Source organism: Diuraphis noxia, unplaced genomic scaffold (genome assembly GCF_037042655.1).
Source record: "Diuraphis noxia isolate RWA-SAM2 unplaced genomic scaffold, SU_Dnox_SAM2 contig0002, whole genome shotgun sequence".
In the NCBI taxonomy this organism is placed as follows: Eukaryota; Metazoa; Arthropoda; class Insecta; order Hemiptera; family Aphididae; genus Diuraphis; species Diuraphis noxia.
This window is the reverse complement of record NW_028301712.1, coordinates 44,707,408-44,723,214: the sequence shown is the minus strand read 5'-3', so window position 1 is coordinate 44,723,214 and position 15,807 is coordinate 44,707,408. Positions and strand designations below refer to the sequence as shown.

At 26.5% G+C, this 15,807-nt stretch overlaps 1 protein-coding gene across 2 annotated transcripts; it reads right to left on the bottom strand.

Annotated features, from left to right (window-relative positions):
* Positions 1 to 561: 561 nt before the first annotated feature.
* LOC107169702 (UNC93-like protein MFSD11) lies at positions 562 to 15,607 on the bottom strand. 2 transcript variants are annotated; one of them, XM_089220386.1, is made up of 10 exons: positions 14,982 to 15,607; positions 7,258 to 7,479; positions 6,471 to 6,586; positions 5,759 to 5,928; positions 5,441 to 5,617; positions 4,412 to 4,692; positions 3,723 to 3,848; positions 3,245 to 3,434; positions 864 to 999; positions 562 to 783 (listed from the first exon to the last, which is right to left on the bottom strand). In XM_089220386.1, the coding sequence occupies exons 3-10, from the start codon at positions 6,555 to 6,557 to the stop codon at positions 652 to 654; spliced, it is 1,299 nt and encodes a 432-aa protein (XP_089076512.1). In that variant the 5' UTR covers positions 6,558 to 6,586; positions 7,258 to 7,479; positions 14,982 to 15,607; the 3' UTR covers positions 562 to 651. The 2 variants fall into 2 exon arrangements, with proteins under 2 accessions (XP_089076512.1, XP_089076513.1); XM_089220387.1 differs by lacking the exon at positions 14,982 to 15,607 and adding an exon at positions 7,668 to 7,787.
* Positions 15,608 to 15,807: the final 200 nt, after the last annotated feature.

Sequence of the window (15,807 nt, the reverse complement as noted above, 5' to 3'; positions counted from 1 at the left end):
TTTGGTAATATTAGTTACTATAGTTATTACCACTATATATTGCCTATTGCTTATCCATAATATGTTTCTAAACGTATTATTTTTTTTACCGCAGTGGCATGGTATGATATCGACGTTCAATAATATTAAATGGTGGCATGTATTATGATAAAAATTAAATCAACTTTTAGATCTGTATTATAATTTTTACGTTTTGCTTATAAAAAAAAATGAAAAATAAAAAATAGAAAATAATTGATTTTAATTTTGATTAATAACTGTCTTTTTTCTTAAATATTTTAAATGTGAAATTTATATTGGCTAAATTTTTCAACGGGCAGGTAGGTGGGAAATAGAGAACTAAAAAAATTGTCAATGACTGCGAAGAATGAAAAGAGTAGCTGCAAACCAACCTAAAGGTTGAAAAAAAACTTTTTTGGTAGGTAGACTAAATTTGTTAAGATTTAAACATCTTTTATGATTTTACGTAAGTGCCTGCTAGTCCTACAATTTGGAAGTCGTTCTTATTCTACATAGTGAAGTATCTAATTATTCTAATTGATTATAAAATATAAGCAGTCATAAAATATTTTATAATTATATTATCAATGACGTTATAATTGAATGGATTTTGGCCATTTTAATAATATCTTCATTGTTATTCTTATTCTATTAAACGGAAATACATTTGTCTACTTTGAGAAACGATAAAGTGCCAATGGTCATAACTATTGCCAATATGATTAGTTGTATATAAATTCCAAACTGATTGCTGTAAAAGAAACTAATGGCTGCAGACATTGCCTGTAAAACAGTCGGATTAAATTATAAAAAAATAAATTTCAAAACTAAAAATCGATTTCTTTGTGAATGTAGAATATTACCTGCATAAACATGAAAAGTGACGTGGCGGAAGCACTGTTATTCGAGTATTTCACTCCGATTATGTTGTATATTTGCGTGGTGAAACCACTGTCTCCTAAACCCAAAAGGAACCCGCAAAATACAGCCAAGTTTTGACTGAAATTAATAATATGCCTATACTAAATAAATGTTAGATACGATAAAAAAAAATTAACACACAGAGCCAACTGTTTATAAAACTATTTTCTTAAATATAATACGTGTCTAATTTAAATAAAATGTAATCAAGAACCTCAAACGTGGTAATACTTCACATGGCGAAATAAACAAAATACATATAATAAAATTTAACTTCACGACTAATAAGAAAAACATTGGTGAAAACGGTGTAGCTTGGGAAAAAACTTGGGACTATAAAGTAAATAGAAACGATACTGTGAATAAGAACACACATTTCTTAAGCATAGCTATAACCAATAAACACCCTCAAAAAGCTATCCATTTAGAGTCAAACAATACACAATCAAACATAATACTGATGGCCGTAAAAACGAGAAAAAAAACAAGCCCCTGCAACTACATAATCGTTATGAAGTTAGAAGAAACGTCTTTTTAAAAAATCGAATGTTTTTAATTTGCTCATTATTTTAAAATCTATTAATATACTTGAAAATATTTTTTGTTTTATATAGGTATATCAGAAAATGTAATTGTTACAAAATTATTTTATTGAAGAAAAAAAATGTCTTATATTTTTTATTATTGTAATTTTAGATTCTGATTGGAACGAGGAACGTATTAGTTTTACAATGATGCTTATCTCTTTTTCTTTTTCTTTTTCTTTTTCTTTTTCTTTTTTATTCTGTAAACACATTTTCTCCCTATAAACTTGCTCAAAAGTATCAAGTATTGCATCTTTTCTGAAAGGTAATGTTTTTGAACTGGTACTTTAGAGAAGTCTTTTTTCGATTTTCGAAAGGGTACTCGAAATAAAAGCGATTATAGAAGAAAAAACGTAGGATTTCACGATTTTATAATATTAAATAATTACGGACGATGTTTTCTACAAGAAATATTGCTTCAAATAAAAAATGACAAGAGATTTTTATTTTTGGATTTTGGATTTTGTTCCTTACAGTTTAAAGTTTGGAAAATTTTAGCAATTTTTGAGCTATTTATAGACATTTTAACTTTGGGAATTTTTTTTGTTGTAATTCGGTTAAAAACATTTGTAAACACTTGAAATGTGAGTTGTTTACTTATATCAGCCTTTCCTAGACATGGTAAAATTTTCAAAACATTTGAGCAACGTTTTAAATCTAAGATTTGCACATTTTTAATAATCTATAATATATCCTAGACAGATAATGAGATTAACAGACTCTGCTCAGAATCATTTTTCGTATACAGTAATATAATATCATTGGATTCAAATTTAATTCTATCCATTACAGTAACCCACTTAACCCCCCACTGTACAGCAGAGCGAAATCCATGACTTACCCGCTTAATTTTTTAGTCTTATTAATATTATCAACATATATTTTAAGTTCTAAATGGGGAGATGAATTTATTTATTTTACAATATGTGTGTTCTACCCTCAAATGTTTAATCTAGCATTTTAATAGGTACATGATTATATTTTCAAAATATTTTGGCATTTTTTGAGCTGTATCTATTATATTTCATCGTTGAATTAAAGTTTAACCTCATCCATTACAGCGATCGAATTGACGCCTAATATACAGCATAGTGATCCCACTCAATAATAATATGAATAAAAATCGAATTTTAGATGGAGTATTATATAATATTAAGTCAAATGTATTTAAACTAGATAAGTAACGTTAAACACTACTTAAACAACTCAAAATGTTGTTTGTCCACTACACCACTCATCTAAACCTTAAGAAGTTATAATTAATTAACTAATTTAAGTTTTATGCATCAAAGTACTCTGAATAATACGTTATAATATTAACATTTTGTTGCATTAAATGAATTAAAAAATCTATATATTCATTCAAATAAAAAAAAACTTATAAACCTATAGCAATAAAAATTTGTAAAAGTATAATTTTAAAAAATGAGTAAAAATAAAATTTTCAAAAACAATGAATGTTTTGCGTTAAATGAATTCTAGTTTATAAACAAATATTATATTATAATATCTAGCTATTATGAAGATCTCACATAAGTAATATGTAATTATAAATAAGCAGTAAATTCAGTAGGTACCTATACTCTGATGAACACAGCTGTAAAAGTTGGTTTTAGATGATTAAAAAAAAATTGAATTAGTGTTACATGTGATACGCTGCATTATAGATATTATATAGTAAAACAATTAGATCGTTTAACACAAATTTTAAATGATGGATTTAAGAAAAAATGCCATACTTAGGTTTTAAAATCGATTTGGTGTTAGTATCGCCGAATGGAGAATCATTCGGTAGATTGACAAAGATCAAGCCGTATGCTACGATGTTGATGAAAAAACTGATAATTATCACGGTGGAACGACTCAGGCCACTGAATTTTGAATTGGATCTCTCAGACTTTTTACCCAAAACGCTGCATAACAAACCACCTGTAATAATCACATACAATGTTATATGTTTATCACAATCTTGTATGATATCTGCCTCATAATATATAAGATATATCAATGGTGGTAAAACGTGCGATGAAAAGGATAGATTCCCAATGACCTAGTTTTCAATATTTATAATAATTTGTACATGGATATAAAACTGTAAACATAAATTAAAATATTTATGATCAAATATTTGATGTTAAAAAATCAACCACATGCATGATCACCACTGACGGGCTGAGATATTTAATGTGTTTAAAAATAATTAAAGTGTATTCGAACCTATGACTTCGCCGACTCCGACCAGTATTCCAGTGTAGCCCAACAATTGTTTGGTGTTAGTACCTATAGACTTTGTAAACGCGATACACGAACTGTACACACCACTGTAAAGCGATACGTGCAAACCTGTGAGTGGATTAAGTTTAGTTATTTAAAACAAAATTAGACAAAAATAATGTTTTAGTGGTTGGAAGGACGTGTGGGCTAACAAAAAAAAAAAAAAAAGAGGAAGCAGTCAGTAATTGTCTTGATTAAATATTTTTTTGCTAATTTGGAACTTTGTTCCGTTGGGAGTACAAATATCTTTTGATGGGATTACCCGATTACACCTAGCTACCTAAATTATACTAAGCTTTAACTTATATATATTGAGGGTACAAATCATTTACACGTGTGTTTTATTTTAATGATATATGATGTAAGTCGAAGCTGAATTATAGTGTCTATTTCTTTGAATAGGTACTTAGTTAAACATTTTTTATTTAGTGAATAATTACTCGTTAATACTATTATATTTATAATGTTTTTGCTAGCTTTACTTTTTGTACACAAACCCTAAAAACCAAAGACCTGCAACCAATAAATACAATAATAATTCAATAAACCACCTATTTTTTTGTTAATTATGTCATCTACATGTGTGCGGTGACATAATATATTTTATGTGCTCTTGTCGCATTTCAACCTACCGGTGTACAAGAACAATGTACTTAACAAGAGCATGTCTTTGGTCATCAAAAGCCTCATCGAATCCTTGAGCTCTTGTTTTGGAATCACGTTTATTGGTTTCTGTAAATTGATTTCATTTTCCTTGCCATCGGCATCCACGGACGGGCGCAATACCATCAGTATCAGCGTTCCAAAACCACACACCACTGCCAACACAGTGAACACAAACATCCTTGTGGATTCGTTCAATTCAGCCTTGTTTCGGAGAACCAATATCATAAAAACGTTTCCAATGCATATGCTATGGGTATGTTCCGTATGCACGGGACATGAAAATCAAAATAATATAAAATATAAATAAACAAACAAATATGAATGCATCTTTACAGTCAGAAAGGTGTTATACAGGTGAAAATGATCAATTATATTGCATTCAGGAATTTTACATGGATAGTTGGGTTAATCTAGACAAAATCATCCCTGTCTCCCTTCAATATGTCCTTCTCATACATATAATCATGAAGTATCAAACATAATTATTATAATTTATAGTTGAGGTTCAAAGTTAAAGTCGATATATTATCATAAATAAAATTTGTTGCTATGATTACTAATCATCGGCTATTTTAGGTGGCTGCAGATGGGTACACCTTACCACATCTAATCTCGTTGTCTATAGGTACGTATGAGCTGTTTGAAGAGTAACCCTCGAGAAATAGATGAAATCCCTCGTTGAGACGGAGGTAATCAACACTCTTTGACTACTAATCTTACTGCACATAATACTGAACACTGGTATCGGATTATTCACCGATTAAACTCAACTTCATTTTTTCTTCATGCAGTTTTTAAACTTGGATTACATTTTGAAGCATATTTAGGCATCCTATTTTTTATAAAACATCCTTTTTTATACCATATAAAGTGTGCCTATTTGATGACATCAAGTATTGTCAAAATCTGAGTTTTTCTTTTCAGTCAATCATTTAATTTTGGACTTATTTGTTATGAGAACGTATCAATGTAAGTACAACACAACATAAAAATACCTTATTTTTGACATGGCCCAAAATATTCCTGAATTTCTAGATATGGTCGACGAGTCCGAGTTCATGGTCAAGTAAGTTCCCTGTCCAGTCCAAATGATTGAAGCGCCGAAACCAAGCAACATAGACGTGGTGTACAGCAGCATGTTGGACGGCCAGAGGAACGGTGTCAAAAACAATCTGTAAATATTATGTATGCCCGCATGACATTACATCATTAGGTGAATTTCTAACTATCCGACTGAAATATGAATAGTGAATTGTGCTAAACATCTAAAATCATCATGTATCAATAATCTATACATTTCAGTATATACGTACACATAACATATCGATCCCAAGTAAATAGATTTCCGGCTACCAATTGCTCCAATTATTGCCGGTGCCAACCAGTTGCACAAAGCAAACACGCCATATATAATACACAGACTCGTGTACCCGTCACCCGTAAATGATGGATTGTCTTTTTCGATACTTTTCAAAACTGCTTTCTGAAACCAACATAACATTTTATTACTTTAAATAATATTACATCGTGAACTTTGTGTTATAATTTATATATAAATATTTTTTTATATATAATTCGTTAATATTATTCACATATTGTTAATTTTATTTGGTTTAGATTTAAGATGCTTTAATTATTGAACAAAATTTTTATAAAGGCTAATAAAAAATAAAAATACATCATGAATATTCTAAATACGTACACAAGTATGAGTATTTATATTAGCCTTTCTTTTAATAATCATAATATATAAATAATTTTTATACAAAAATGTTTCTTTAATATCCAAGACTACTTTTTTGCCTTTTTTGCCTCCGGGTATTATTTATATACAAAAACTGAAAATATTTATACTTAACCACATCCTTATTTCATAATTCTGGCTACGCTACAGTAAGTACCTACCTATCTCAAAAGAACTTATGTAATACCGAATTATTTAAGCTTGATTTTAATAATTTACTTTTTTCATTGCTGTCTTACTAAAGTATAATATTTACACTAATATTTGAATACTATTGTTACCTCGATATTGCTCACGGTCAAAAACGATGTAAAGACAAACATAAAACCTAAACCTAATATGCTGATATTCATTAGTCTCTTGTCCATTGTAGAAACACTGCTTTACTTTTGAAAATCTAGAAACATAGAAAAAATTCAATAGGTTTCCAGTAAACCTCGCCATTAAATATACCTACAACCATATATACTATATAGATAACTTGTAACTGTAATATTGATGTGTTAAATACCTAAATTTGAATTAAATGATAAATAATTGATTATGGAAAATGAGTCTAAGTATTGACGGTGCAGTATCAGCCACTATTTCTGAGAATATTTAATATTTAATTTAATAATATAGTAAACTGCGGAAGTTAATTTTACTTTATAATTAATTAATATCATGAATTATGTTTCATGGAATGTTAATTTTAATATAATTTGTGCTAGCTATAGTTTTTTATTGTACATGATTTATACTACCTAGACATTTTATTTAAATGTTTATTATTTAGTTAATGGAGTTTTTCCGTCAATAAGAAAATATATATTATATAAATAACTTTTATGATTAGTAATTTATTTCTTTATTATATTAATAAATGGATATGTTTAAATAATTTGTTCAGAAAACAATGTATACAATTATATACAAATAATTATAATTTAAAATATCTTAAATTATAATTGTATTCACTTATTAGTTACCTATTAATTTTAATCTATTGATCTAATACTATATGGCAATATAATTTTAAAACAAAGTAAATTATCTTTAAATTTAAATTAATTAAGTTCAACAAACCTGTGTGTTTATTTTTACTAAAACTTCTCTATGTAAACCGTCTTATCCTCATGATAACAAATAATCAACTGCAGTTCTAATTTTATTTAATAGAACGCTGTAATAATTATCGATGGGTTGATAATTATTAACGACCGAGTACTTGTGATACATCATAATCTTTGGTTTCGTGGTATGAACTTATTTGCGTTGTGATTTCAGCTCACTGCATTTCGAAGCAAACTAACGAAATACGTAAATATGTAAATATTATTTTTTTATAATTTGTAAATGGTGGTATCGGTTTTTAAAATTAATACAGAATTATGTATTACTTATTTAATAAAAATAATTTAAATAAACATGATAATATATTATTCTTTTATATGATTTATCATTTATACATTTTAATAACGATATGGTATACTTACGATTGGGCAGTCTGTCTCAGTTTTCAAGTTATAGCTATTTGATGTGTGTAATATTTATAGTATTACTTAAATAGCTAATTTCGCGATCACCTTAACATTATATTGTGGTTCGAAGGAAAACGCATGATAGGATTTTTTTATTTTCTTAACTTTTGAAAGTGTGACTTAAATTGGTGATTAAGTATAACAAATCGAGAAATGTTTTCGAAGATTTTAAGAGTAGGGTGTAAAAAAAATTCAAATATAGATTTATGGCAAAACAAGTACGTATACTGATATACCTATTTGATGAATAATAAAGAAAATGTTTAAAAGCAAAACTATTGCGTACAAGAAATAGACGTTGTAAAGTGTAAACAATTATGTATACAATTTTAAAAAGCGGGTAAGTGGGTATCGCTCTGCTGTACATAAGGGGGTGGGATGGACTTCTGAGTAGGGTAGGTTAAATTTGAATGCAATGATAGGTATCATTGTATACGAAAAACGATTTTGAACGGAGATGATTTGTCAGTCTAGGGTATATTATATTTAAATACTGTAATATATTCTATCTTGAAACAAATATTTTATTTTTCAATTAGGATGCATTTTTCATAATGCATGGTTAATCAAGTTTTCCAAAAACATTGCATGTAGTTATCATAATTCATAATACCTTATATTATCATAGATATGCATATATTATGTACCTGCAGGTTTGAGGATCAATCATTATCGTTACGTGATTTCATAAAAATTTAAAACTCAAATGCTTAAAATATTTTTCCTATAATGACGCTTCAAATTTTCTCTATAGCCATTTGAAGCAAAATTTATGGAAAACTTAGTGTTGAATTGTTTAACCTTAGATATAAATACAAACAATTTTATGAATTTTTAACTACAAAATAATTTGCAAATATTCATGGTTTTGACGAATTTTTGTCAATATTTGGATTTCAAATGCTAATAAAAAAAATTGTGCTTATGTATTCTTATAATTTTGTTAATCACTATAAGAATAACTTATGAGGAACTTTGTATTATATTTTCAAGTATTTTGATAGGGCCAAAAAAATTTTATTGACACTTCAAAAAAAATTTTTCAGAAAAATTGAAAATTTCAGTTGTCTATAATAAATAACTCAAAAAAATCAAAATATTTTGAAAATTAAATCGTGTAAAAAAAATGCCAATCTAAATAACTAGTAAAATTTTCAAGTATCTACGACTTATACTTTTTGAATAATAACAAATATTTAAAATCGTTTGAGGATAAATGGTTATCGTTACGCTATTTTGTAAAAATTTAAAATTCAAACGCACTTAGAATTTTTCCTATAATGATGCTTCAAGTTTTCTCTATATCTACTTGAAGGAAAACTTATGGAGAACTTAGTGTTGTATTTTTAATCCTAAGTTATAAATACAAAAAATTTTATGATTTTTCAAATTCAAAATTACTTGCAAATTTTCCCGTTTTCGTAAAAAATTGAACTATAAACGCTTATAAAAAAATTGTGACTTACGATTTTAATTTTTTTTTAGCTACAATAAGAACAATTTATAAGGAACCTTATATTAAATTTTCAAGTTTTTTTGGTCATCCAACATTTGTTTACCGACACTTCAAAAAAAATTCTCATAAAATTCGAAAATTTAAGTGGTTATAAATAACTCAAAAAAAGTCAAAATATTTTGAAAATCAAACTGTATATATATAACACTAACATAAACCTTTGGTGAAAAATTTCAAGTATTTACAGTGATTAGTTTTGAATTACAACCATATAAAAAAATCAATTTGGTCAAAAACTGGTTTTGCGTAAAACTTCCCGTTTTTTTTGTTTTTCTCGATTTTTTTGAAAACTGTTGGAAAATGTTTATTTTTGACCTCTATAATGCACCAAGGATATTCACTTTTCCATCGGAAACCACCTCAAAAGTTTAAAATTGAAGCATTATTTCGACTAGTTATGCTGTACACAGGCACAAAAAAAAACACACATCATTGAATAAACAATACTCCGTTCAGAATCTAAAATAATACGAACTTTGTAAGATCAATAAAAAAAAAACAAAATGGTTACTAAATAATAAATATTATAAGGGTTATAATTATATACTAAAAATATTGTATTTTAAGTATTGTAATTTGTCTTATATTTACCTATATATTCTATTTAACCCGTGTATTAAATAAGTATAAAAATGATTTGCGATCAAGCTGTTTTACTGTAGTGCGTACCTACTGCAACGTAAAATTGGTTGTATATAAAACGATCATCAACCTCATCAGAATTGAAAACAAAAATGATTTTATCTATTTTATATTTTATGATTAAACTTTTATTGTCTAGGGCTGTAGCTCCTACATTTATTTGGGCTTGATATGAGGTCATATTCTGAAAATGAAATTTAAAACTCGATATTAGTATTTTATCATGTTGCATAGTTTTCTAAAGCAATAAACTGAAAAGTGGTATTGTGCACACATATTATTGTTCTTGAACCTTGAACTACTCAATAGTCGAGTCAGTTATGTCAGTTAATAAACGCACGAAACCACCCGAGTATTGTCACTGAGTACTCGATAAAATTATTTAATGTATTCGATACTTATTAAAAATTAGCATAAAGATAAATTAAAGAGTTGTATCCAAAACGAATGTCAAAGTAATAAGCATAGAAAAATATTATAATTTTAAAATACATTTTTATCGTAAAATGTCAAAAAAATATGAGTGTTGTTTGATAACTGTTTTTATATAGAATTATACTTCGATCGCCATTAACAAACAACTCCATTAAATCGTAAGAAAAATGCAAAATGTCTAATTTAAAATTTTTCACATTTGCAATAATTATTTCCGAATAATATTTCACTTGGTAGCTTAGATAGGTATAGATAGATAAATAGACAAGTAGGTACCTACTACACTTATTACAGAAAGTAATTAAAAGAATAAAATGTTACCACCCTAGAAAAAAAATATTTACATGTTTTATTATAAATTAAATTCGTATCATCTACATTAACATAATATGACCTAAGTCTTCTGAAAATAGTTTTTCCAAATTCTAATAGGTGTTTACATACCAGTATTAATTTTTTTCGTTTCTGATTTTGATATCAAACACCTATTTCAGCTTTTAACGGTAGACAGGTTCCTACACATCTATGTATTCTATTTAAAATATTATTTGTTAATTTACTTATTATTTTAAGTAATTGAGGCAAAATGGTATTACCACTTCTACAATAACTCTCCATACTACTCTACATGATGTCATGTGCTTATGTCATATCTATCCAGCAGTACTCCTAAGATTTTGAGATCTCTTACGCGATCCTTCCAAAATGATTGCAGGAACTTCCACTTGGTATAGTATCTACTTTACTTATACCATAAACGTTGTGATTATAAGTATATTACCTCTACAAATAATTGATATGTACCATTTTTTTTCAAAACCATTTTCGAAAATATTATGGTTTGGACTTTGATTTTTATCATACAGTGAAACCTCCTTTAACGGACACCTCTCAATAGCAGACACCTCCACAAATAATGGACGGAATTTTGGGAATTGTGAAATGTGTACTCACTGTATTTCCCCTCTTAATAACGGACACCTCCAAATAGCGGACGACATTTAAGCGACCGAGAGTGTCCGGTATTTAGAGGTTTCACTGTATAAGATTTCTACCATAACATGGTTATATCTAAAGACATTTAAAAGTAAAATAAGTTTACTATGCCTCCATTGAAGCACTTTTTCAATTTTAGTAAATTCTTGACGGGTACCTATATACATTTTAAGTTTTATCAGTTTTTAATTTTTTTTTATTCAAAATGATTTAACATTTTGAACACATGATCCAAACCGATGCAAATTAAATTTCTTTATCATAACAAAATTATTTAAATTTTTTAATCAAACCATTAGTTAGTACCTTAATTTTTGTGAGTTAGGTACTACATGATCTTGCTAATAAAAATTTATAAAGTTAGCCTTCATTTTAAATCAATTTGTATATTTAATAATTATTATTAAACGATAATTTTTTTTTTTTAATTATCAGTTTAAATTTTTTTCAAATTCAATATAAATCATACAAAATATAATTGTTTTTAATATAGCTAGGTATCACTTGATTTCTTAGATGATTTTTAACGATATTTATCGATATTTATAACTGTTTTTAAAATCGATTTCAATCCCAGATCTAAAAATATTAAAATGTTATTATACGATTACCTAATGAAATTATTTTATATTTACATGTATAGATTACTCCTATTATCACTCCCACTATTTCAATCAACTAATACAGAATGATAATAATTAATAACTTATAACTAGGCATGACTAAAAACCATATATTATAATATTAAAAAAAAAAAAAAAACAGTTTTCGTCCGGTTTACACACATCCCTACTATTCAATGCACAAAACCATTGTTCATAGTTCTCCGCATTTCACTAATCAACAATATTAATAGGGTTGCATCTGAGTTGGGTCCTGAATAAAAATTTGGCATACTAGTTGGGTCTGGGATTTTTACAGGTACTACATTATTTGGGTCCGAGATTGTCACAGGTACAACACTAGTTGGGTCCTTATTTTAATTTTATTTTTTATGAGTACTACATAATATCATTTTCCTTCCCATTTTTTGCTATTAAAAACATATTATAAATTTTATAAATCAAATATAAAAATACATAGGTAGGTATTAAATAACATAAATAAAAATAAAATATTGTTAAAAATATCACACGCGTGTTATTAAAAATGTATAAGACATTAATTTTACAAAATCAAATATATTGATTATTATTAATATATATTTATTCCTAAATTTTTTTCATTAATTTTGTCTTTTATAAATTTTTCTTTTAGTATAATATAGTTTCTTTTTTTCATTGTTTTTGAGCTTCTCATTTTAATATATTATGTATTGATAATCTTAAATATTTGGGTACCTACTGGCATATTTCACGAAAGAAAATATCAAAAACTTAAAATCTAAAAATATAGCTAATCAATATCAATGACAATATTTTTCATTTTGATTGTATATTTACTTAAAAGTCTTAATTACTTACTAAAAATAATCCTGTACCCAAAACTAGTGTAGTACCCACCTATGATTTAACCCTGGTAATCGGGACCCAACTCGGATGCGCCGATTATTAGAATATATAATAGAATATAATATTACAATGGAAGCAGAGAACCTCGCCATAATAGACGAGGCAAGGATGGTATGCGTACCTATCACAAAAGTTGTCATCATGCCTAATATTCATGTAACTAGGTATGTCTATAATGTACAAACTACGTGAGGTGTAACTATTATGTTATAACATATCATAGATTTATTACAGTATTGATTAATTCATTAAGCTTTGATATAATCAATCAAGACCCATTAAATATAAAAATATATGTGTACCTAACTAGTATCTAATCTAAAATTAGGGCTTAAAGGTCACAATAACTATAACCATATAATCAATAAAGTTCTAAATAAAAGGTGATGGTAACACAAGATCTATTACATACCTAAAACGAAAATAAAATAATAATAATCTAATTGTCGACATATTTGTCACTTGGTCAGAAAGCTTGACAATTGATAATTAAATAATGATTTTTACAAAAAAAAGGTTCCTCATAAGTTGTTATTATAGACTATACTATAGTACTTAACTATAATCGCTATAGCGATTCAAAAATAAGTATTTTTTTTCCTAATCAATCAAATTTTAAATCTAAACAACATAATTTCTTCAAAATCGTGAAATTTTTATATTATTTTTAGTTAAAAATGTTCAGTTATTTTATAGTCAACACTTGAAAATGTAAAACAAGATTGTTCATAAATAATTTATTTATGAAAAATGTAGTAGATTTATACTAGAACCAAAAAACATATAAAAACAATTTTTTTATTGATATTTTAAGTTCAAGTTTGGGCGAAATCAGATATCTGAAGTTTAAATAAACGTTACCTACGTATATTATTAGGTAAGGTACCTACAGTGTTGGGTAGTTACGTAACGAAAGTAACGCGTTACTGTAACGGCGTTACTTTGCTTTTAACGCGTTACGTAATTTCATTAGAATTATTTCCAAGTAACGAAAATTTAATGGACATTACTTTTGATTTCTATTGAATAACGCGTTATAGTTTCGAATTATAAAGTACCTACCTTTTGCGAATTGAAAAAATAATATTCCTATAATGCGGGTATTATTATGTTTACCAATCTAGTATAGTAATATACTATATATATTTATTAAAGCTCCTTATACAGCTGATCTCACAATTTTGAATTCAATGGCATTAGTAAAGAATATTTTTATTAAATACAACACAACTTTACCATCCAGTGCTTCTGTAGAGCGATTATTTTGTGTTTCAGGGGACATTTGTTCTAAAAAAAGGTCACGTATGAGTGACAAAAACTTTGAAGATACACTATTGTGTAAAGTTAATCTAAAACATAAATCAATATAAAATAATAATATTGTATTATATTGATTAGGTATAGTATATTGATTTCTTTTTCAAATTATATCTATTTACTATAGATAATGTAATTCTAGTAACATTATTGCCAGGCACAATGATAATATTGTTAAGAAATATAAAAAAAAAATATTTATTTTTTGTAACGAGAAAGTAATGAGTTACTTTTCAATTTGAAAAGTAATTTCATTACAATTTTATTAGAGTAACGAATAATGTAACTTAATTACATTTATCTCTAAGTAACGAGTATAGTAACTTAAATACTTTTTAAAAGTAATTTACCCAACACTGCGTACCTACTTATATTTTATACACACAAAGCCACAGTGACATGATTTAGACATTTGAAAATATTTTATGCTTTTGTCAATAATATACGAGACATTAATCTATTCACACCGTTTGCTATGGTAAATTGGTAAGTCAGTATCTATTAAATATTAATTAGTGAATTAATAACAATAATAACAATAATGAATAATGTAAGAAATAAATATATACCAACTATTAAAATATTGAAATATTAATAAAATAATAATTTCAATGTTATTGGAAAAAATGAAATAAGCCTACCACATTACAAATGTAAAATCTTTTAAGTTCATAAAAGAAAATATGGACAAAAGTACAACCTACCTAGGTTATCGTTAAAAGAGTAGTTGTTTTATATCTACACATAAATTATTATTAATAAGTATTACTAATATTAATATTATTCTGCAATTCACAGAAAACAAATAAATAAAATTGATTTAAATTATTACTTAGTATTATAGTGACTCACAATATAATTGATAGTTGATACATAAACCTAATCTTATTTACTCCATGATGAATGGATCCAGTAGTCTGTACTCAATTTAATACATTACATTTCTTCAAAAAATTATCGCTGATAATGATAATAATAAATTTAAAAAAAACATCTAACAATACTAGAAAGAAAAAATATTGGTACTTAAGTTTTTAACATAACTTTCGACACACTACAAAATATGTTGCATAATATAGGAACGGATTTTATATTATATTTCAACAGTTACATGAAATCGAATACAGCCTATAGCTATAACCTATTATACGTTCTAATCTAAATAAGATGTACCTAAATGAAATAATCAGACATTACGCTGATAAGTAGTTGGAAATTATATCAGAGGTTACTGTAATAGTTTGTTCTGTTGCATTAAATTAATTACCTAATTGCCTACTATTATAAAATATAACTTTTGGTTACAACTTATTAATCAATTTAAACATTAAAAATGTTTAACTAAAATATTTAAACAGTTTATGATAATTTTGGAATGTATAATATAACATAACATAATAGGCGAAATATTTTAATATTCAGAAAATCACTGTTGAGAGTTATAAACACTACTACAGTACTATTCCTAATACTCCTAATATGCCTAACCTATATAGATATTACTCATTCAATCTTTAACATATTTTTAAAAATTAAATAATTTTTATTAGTTGTTAGAAATGCTTATAATTTTACTTTAAACGCCATAAATTATTCAATTTATATTAATAAAAACTATTCATGGATGTTCTAGACTAAGGTACAAAATATTACAATGAAAACATTTTGAATATTATCA